Source organism: Lytechinus variegatus, chromosome 10, assembly GCF_018143015.1.
Source record: "Lytechinus variegatus isolate NC3 chromosome 10, Lvar_3.0, whole genome shotgun sequence".
In the NCBI taxonomy this organism is placed as follows: Eukaryota; Metazoa; Echinodermata; class Echinoidea; order Temnopleuroida; family Toxopneustidae; genus Lytechinus; species Lytechinus variegatus.
This window is the reverse complement of record NC_054749.1, coordinates 11520502-11527724: the sequence shown is the minus strand read 5'-3', so window position 1 is coordinate 11527724 and position 7223 is coordinate 11520502. Positions and strand designations below refer to the sequence as shown.

The following is a 7223-nucleotide window of genomic DNA, read 5'->3' as shown; positions in this document are numbered from 1 at the left end:
AGACAAAAATCCTTTTGGTTCAAACTCTTTTCAGGCATTTTAAATGATGTGTTGTATCTTCCCGTGGATATTTATATAGTCTTGCTTGTAAATTAGTTTAGAAATAACAATGCTAAAATGGGAAAATATTTTTTTACCTTTCAAAAGTGCACCCTTGATTTCACAGCATTTAATGCTTTACATATCTTGAAAATGCACATGTATGCTGTATGTTTGACAATATTATAAATAATACAAAGTTTCTTTTTCATATCTTGTTGTCTTATGGAAAGTTAATGAATGGAATTTAAATCCAGTATTGTGTAGCTTGAATTTATTTTGTATTAAATTTAGAAATAAACATAGGTTAAAAGAAAATGGACCATAGGAGTAAGGACAGCTCACTCTGCCCAGATGGTTTTTGAAATACTTGAATGCAAAATATTTTAACCGAGAAACATCAATCATGAATTATCGCAATCACCTTTCGGAATGAGGTTACAAAAACAGGCTGCACTTTAGAATCTTGCTGAGAATTCATTATTTTAATATCAAAGGTCATGTTAAGGTAAGAAAGAAAAATGGGAGTGGGGGATGTTTTAAAAAAAACCCATCGCAATGAGATGTGATCTCTAAGAAACACATAGAGGATATGTGATGAGTTTATACAGTAGTGAATTCTCTTTTTTAACAATTCTTTTGAATTTGAAAGAGAATGTTATAGGTGGTAAAAAAAGATATATTCGCAGATAAATAAGATCAAATGAACATAAGGAATAAGAACAACTGCTTGGTATTGTCATCACGCATGAAGTATTTGCTGTGAAATAATTCAGAAAGGTGAACATATGTATCTTTTTCCTTTTACTATTGAAAGATTTTTTTTAGTGAGGAAGTGCATTTTTTTTCTATGACCAAGGGGTTGATATTTCTACTGCAGGCTAATGTTTCTTTTTCAGGAAAGCTAATGTTTCCACACTTGAAATCTGTTTATTAAAGTGAGGGATTTGAATGTTTTTCCAGACCATAAGTTGATAGCTCGGAGGGGAATACCATTATGTCTGCTTATCAACACAACCCCTCTTCTCGTTAATTGCATAACAACGCAGGCTGCCACATAAATTGACATTTGGAAATTATTCATGGAGACGTTTTGGATTGATAAAACACGAGAGGAGTTCGAACGAGATGACTTCAGCCATTTAAGCACAAAGGATGGGTGTGGCAGGCATGTGGGAAAATTTGTGGAAAAATTAGAGTTATTATTTTTGAATTGCAAAAGAAAGAGAATGTGATTAAATATTATGAGACGGGAGTTCTGGAAAAGAGATAAAACACTAAGAGAAGTGAAGGGACACTAGAGAGATAAAATCAAATTGAAAAATATCGACTGAAGCGAGTATAATTCTAGCAGGTTAAAATTGAAGATCATGAAGAACAAAATTATTTAGTTTCTAACTGTTTCTCCACAAATATCATACACATATTTAATGCATAGGCCTATATGATTGCCACTATTGATTTGAATTCAATATAATGATACATTTAAATTAAATGTAAAATGGTTGGTTTCTGGAATGGAACTATCATGATTGGGATGATGTGTTAGATTAAATAAGACTTTTTTTTCCTCATCACATTTGAGAATTTATTCAGTAATTATATCAACCAGTCATGATAAAAAAATTGCCAGAGGAATAAGGCATCATTGAGCAGTGGCCAGACTGGACTAAAGAAATTCATTTTCATGTCAGTATGACTCCTGCAGAAAGACATTTATTTATAATTACCTTTCCCTACCCTGAGGTAAAGCACTTAGAATCATTGTTTTGATGATTTATCCACAATATAAAAGTGGAATAATATTAGTTAATATCATTTGTGCTTGTTTTTAAATGATCTATTCATCTTTATGACATAAATATTGTATCTTTGAAATGATTTTTTTCCTTAATTCGCTATCCACACTTGGTTTGAGCGGATATCCATGATGGTGATCATCCTGAACTGTATCACGTTGGGTATGTACCGTCCTTGCAGCGACATCGAGTGCGACTCCCAGCGATGCCTGATCCTCCAGGGGTTCGATCACTTCATCTTCGCTTTCTTCGCTGCGGAGATGGTCGTCAAGGTCATGGCCATGGGCTTCATCGGGAAGCAGGGCTACCTGGGGGAGACGTGGAACAGGCTGGACTTCTTCATAGTGGTAGCAGGGTGAGTTCTTCAACTCCAGGGTGTGGCTGGTGTGGTGGGAGACATGAGTGGGGAATGACGTTGCTAGATCAGGCAAAGATTAAGGTTGATGGGAAAGGGATGAAGACGATGAAAGATTTGGCAAAAGATCTGGAAGAAAGTTGCCTCCAATTGAGGCAAAAGCTGCAGCTATTGTATTTGTGCTGGTACGCTAAATGTATGGGCAATGTCTAATGGGCTAGACTACAAACACTGGCTGCTGAGCAAGCACTGCTGATACCCTCTTGCTTGCTGTAGTGGTTTTATTCCCATTCATTCCCACTGTACCAGGGGCCTGTGCTTCTTAAAGGAGGACTAGCAACTGTTGTAACTGTAACAGGGTTCAGCAGCCAATCATATTTGTGGTTTCCATGGTAGTTACCATAATGGAACAGTTGTAAGTCCTTTATGAAATGGCCCAAGGAATTGGTAGCAGGTTTTTCACACAAAAATCCACACCAAACACCAAATTATTGTTGTTACAAAGAAAAACACTAAAATGAAAGAGGATTTAGGTGGTTCCGCACTCACTTTTTCTAGTCGTGCTGCATTAGACATGTCACTTATATTTCACATAACAGCAAAGGCAATAGTTGCAGTCTCTATGCAGTATCTACCTAAAAATGGGCCAGGAATAAAGAGGAAATTAAAGGACAGTTTCAATTCAAAGTTTAGCATATTAGCTGACATTGATGAAAGCTTGTGGTTGTGATAATTGACGGTGTGGTTGAGATCAGTGACTGGTCTCTCAACATCAAGAATTGGGCTTCACCAAGTTTCCTCTTGATGAAGATTTTCTTGATGTAGAATTTTAAAAGGTCTGTGGTTGAAGCTTGGATATGTTGATTTTTGTCTTGCCTGCATAGCAGAGCAAGACTGTAGGCGCCGCTTTTCCGACGGCGGCGGCGTGAACATTGAAATCTTAACCTAAGGTTAAGTTTTGAAATTACATCATAACTTTAAAGAAAGTCTATAGACCTTGTTCATGAAACTTGGACATAAGGGTAACCAAGTATTACTGAACATCCTGTCTTGATTTTGTTAAAGGTCATTTAGGGTCAATGAACTTTGGCCATGTTGGGGGTATTTGTTGAATTACCATCGTAACTTTAAAGTTTATGAATCTAGTTCATAGACATAAGAGTAATCGAGTCACTGAACTTTCTGTGTGAGTTTCAGGTCACATGACCAAGGTCAAAGGTCATTTAAGGTCAATGAACTTTGGCCATTTTGGGGGTAATTGTTGAATTCCCATAATAACTGAAGTGAAAGTTTAGGGATATTGTTCATGAAATGTGGACATAGGGGTAATCAGGTATCACTGATCATCTTGCACAAGTCTTAGGTCACATGATCAAGGTCAAATGCCATTCAGGGTCAATGAACGTATTATATTATTTTATGAATGGTATTTTTTGTGAATAATTATTTGATAGCCGTTTTCAAATTCAGCACTGCTGCTAGAGTGAATTGCATAATGCAGGTGAGACTGCCAGAGGCGATCCACTTGTTAATGGACACTATGATCATGGACCTAATAGGTCCATGCTATGATGAAGCTGCTGATGATTTCAATAATGATTGCATTGGAAATGTTGCATTCATTTTTGTTCTGGATTTGATGATGAAACTTGTGAAGATTGCAGTAAAGAATGCATTCCAAGTGGTTAATGTGATAATGATTGCCTTTGAAAGGTTTATTGTAAGAACGATTGCAAATGAAATGACGATTACAATATGATTGCATGTAAAATTGGTAAATGTCAGTATGAGTGCATATGAAATCTTGATGAGAATATGATTGCATTTCAAATAATTAAATGTGATCATAATTGCATTTGAAATGTTGATGATTATTCAATGATTGCATTTGAATTGAGGATGTTGTTGGTGAATTAGTAGGCCTAATGTTTGTGATGATGATTTTATTGACTAAGAAAATAAATGTAGCTGAAAAAAAGAAAAAAAATCATTAAAGATTTTGAAATGTTAAATGTCATAAGAATTATCTTGGCTTGTAGCTAAACTTAATGGACTCCCTTAATTTCCTAAGGCTAAGGACCCTAATCCATTATAGAACCATATTGAGAAGCAAAGTGGATATATTTAACTAATATGATATCATGCCAAATACAGTTGATAGGAACTAGGGAGCAATATTATTTGGCAGAGGGATATATCTAAATTCTTCCCACTTGGAAACTTGCCTATACAGTATAAAAGCAAAACCTTATATAGTTCATGGAATAAGTCCTCGATGTCCCAATTTGATGGATCTAGAAAGCATCTTGAGGTCAATATTCAAATGTTCTTTTGCAATACCAATTTACTTTTTTATTGACAATTTGCTGTGGCATATACAGTATATATTTTCCTTTCTATCTATGAATGAATGATACACTGCACACAAATTCCAAGTTCAATGAGTTGCTTTACAGAAAGAAATCCTAATTATTCATTGAGTTTATGGATGACTGTTACGTGTGAATCTTAACTGAATGATGCCAAATCTTGATTTATGCTATTATACATCATATTGCACTTTACCATGAAACTCATTTTGATGATTTATTATTTGATTTCATTTTTTTTGCAATCAAGTGCATGTAAGTTTTTCAAGAATAGTTTGATGAATATATATTCTTATTTTTCTTCTCAGTGTGTTTTTGTGCATATGCTGTAGGCTTTGGCATTAAATGCATACATGACTTTTCATGTACTCTCTAAAGAGAAAATTTAAGTCATGGTTAAGCTTAAGTAAGAAGATTACGCAAATGACAAATTAAAACTTGCTTATAATCGGATCTGCTTGCAACAGCAAAATGAGGAATAATTGCAGAGGGGGAAATTCATCGTATATTTTATCATTTTTGTTTCTTTTTGATGATTACTTGTACTACCATCTTCTCAATACCAAAAATAATGTTCCAATTGTGCCTTACTTATTCAAGATAAGAAATTTACTGTGTTATGTTTGTACAATTATTAGTATTACACTTTTGATTAATATTTGATTAGAACTGATTTACCAAAGCCCAATGCAGAGTGTAGACATGGTAGAGGTATACATAAAATCACGCAATTAAACGAAAAGTTACTTGATAATACAAAAGATCTAATCTTGCGGATTTGTAATTTATTATGATAATGTAAGGTTGCTCCTTTAGGTGCATTCTTGTTCAAATGATTATTTGACTGATTTTCATCACTCTTTTCCAACTTTCTCTATTTTATTCCTGATTTGTTTCACTGTGGGGAATGTTGGTTTGTAAAGGATTGCTGAATACATCATGGAGTAAGAATACACTTCCCTCTTTCTTTCCATTTTTTTTCCTTCACATTTTTTTTCACTCTGTGTTCCATTGTCTTGTGATTATAGAAGAGAATCGTCTCTTCTTAGTTGTTTCCCTCGATTCTTTAATCTCGACAAGAGAAATCCTTCCATCTCTTAGTGCTTAATAAGTGCATTGGATAACAGATCATTGAATTAGTCCAGTTGCATCCTCTAATTTTTTGTTTGCATTTCTTACAAAGTTTGCTTCTAATTCCCTTTCTTAGACCTGTCTCCTCGCAACGTGCTTGTCAAAGTCGCATAACTAGCAGTTGAAAGCGTCTAACAAGTCTTTCAGTTTCTTTTGTTTGAATTGAGATTGTTTTAACATGAATGGTGATCCTTATTCTAACATTAACCTAATTTTTTTTAATAGAAATAAATGAACATTAAACTTGACAGCATTTGTTAAAGAAGTTTATTAAAGATAAGATTTTACCTTGGTTATAATTTCTCTTTGAGGCCATAGTTTGTGACCAGCAAAAGGGGGGGGGGGTCAGATGATTGGTACATGTATATACATGTAGGCCTATGTGTCCCCTCAAATTTTGATTGTTGTAGCCTATGGGGGGAGGGGTATCACATGCCCCTCCCCCTAACCATGTCAAACTATCTAAAAGCAAATCATGGCACATGCTTAATGGCAGTCCATAAGTGATCCAGATGAATTTCCTTGAATGATAAATCAGTATATTTTGGGGGAACAAAAAATCTGTTGGCATCTTAAAAAATGTCTGTGTTCTATAACATGTACAGATCCCAATTATGAGGCAGAAAAATGTTTAAATATTTCATTTCCGTACATTCAAACACAGAGTATTTATCCGATTCACATCTGTTTATGAAGCACTTCTTTTTGTGAGGCATGATGTTTAATGTACTGCACCTATACAAGCTCATAGGATTTATCATGAAAAGGAGATTCTTTTAGTTTTTTTTTTCAAATAATGGAATAGAATTTCAGATAAGTTCAAACAGTGGAATAGAATTCAAATATTCAAGGATTCTAAATTCTAGAAAATATTTTGGAATAAGGCAAGGGCCTTTTGGGTACACTAGGGGTTTGTAAGTATATCCTGTGGATATTGTTTTCAGTATTCTTTTGAAAATTCATTGAACACCTCAAACTAAAGGGAATTACACATAAATCCTACTCTCTATATTGGATAATGACAGTTTAAGGTTTTCTTTCAAGTAAAGGGGCAAACCTAAGCTTTATTGTTGAAATAAACTATACTACAGCTGGAACATTTGACACATAAATATATATATTTATGTATAAATCATTGATGTATATATGTATGTTGATTGGAAAGAAAAAAAATTCATTCTGAAGTAAGGGTACACATTGTATCACAGAATGTATATATGTATATCTTAAAAAAACCCTCTGAACTGTATGTAATCTAATTATGATTATTTATTTGATAATACATAGCAAATAGAATTTATGAGTTGCCATCATGTAATGAACTACAAACTTGTGGAAAGTGTTCTCTGTGGGTATTGCTCAATGCAGTCTATATTAGTTTTAAAAAGATTAAAAGCTGTAGTTATGTTTGTATTAAAAAAACCCCAACAACATAGAATTAGAGTAGGAAAAACACATTGGTACCCGTTTATCATTTCAGTTTCTTTTCTTCATATATTTTTAATTTGTGATATTAATCAACGAAGCGTC

General features: G+C 33.9%; 1 protein-coding gene across 12 annotated transcripts in view; it reads left to right on the top strand.

Annotated features, from left to right (window-relative positions):
• The first annotated feature begins 1926 nt into the window (after positions 1 to 1926).
• The window catches only part of LOC121422981 (voltage-dependent T-type calcium channel subunit alpha-1I-like), a 143971-nt gene continuing 138674 nt past the window's right edge, over positions 1927 to 7223 (top strand). For 11 of the 12 annotated variants that reach the window (XM_041618238.1, XM_041618243.1, XM_041618242.1 and 8 more), the window contains exons 1-2: positions 1927 to 2193; positions 5486 to 5506. In XM_041618238.1, the coding sequence (XP_041474172.1) occupies positions 1967 to 2193; positions 5486 to 5506 (248 nt within the window). In that variant the 5' untranslated portion in view covers positions 1927 to 1966. The remainder of the gene's footprint in view (positions 2194 to 5485; positions 5507 to 7223) is intronic. The other variant, XM_041618239.1, reaches the window with a different exon arrangement.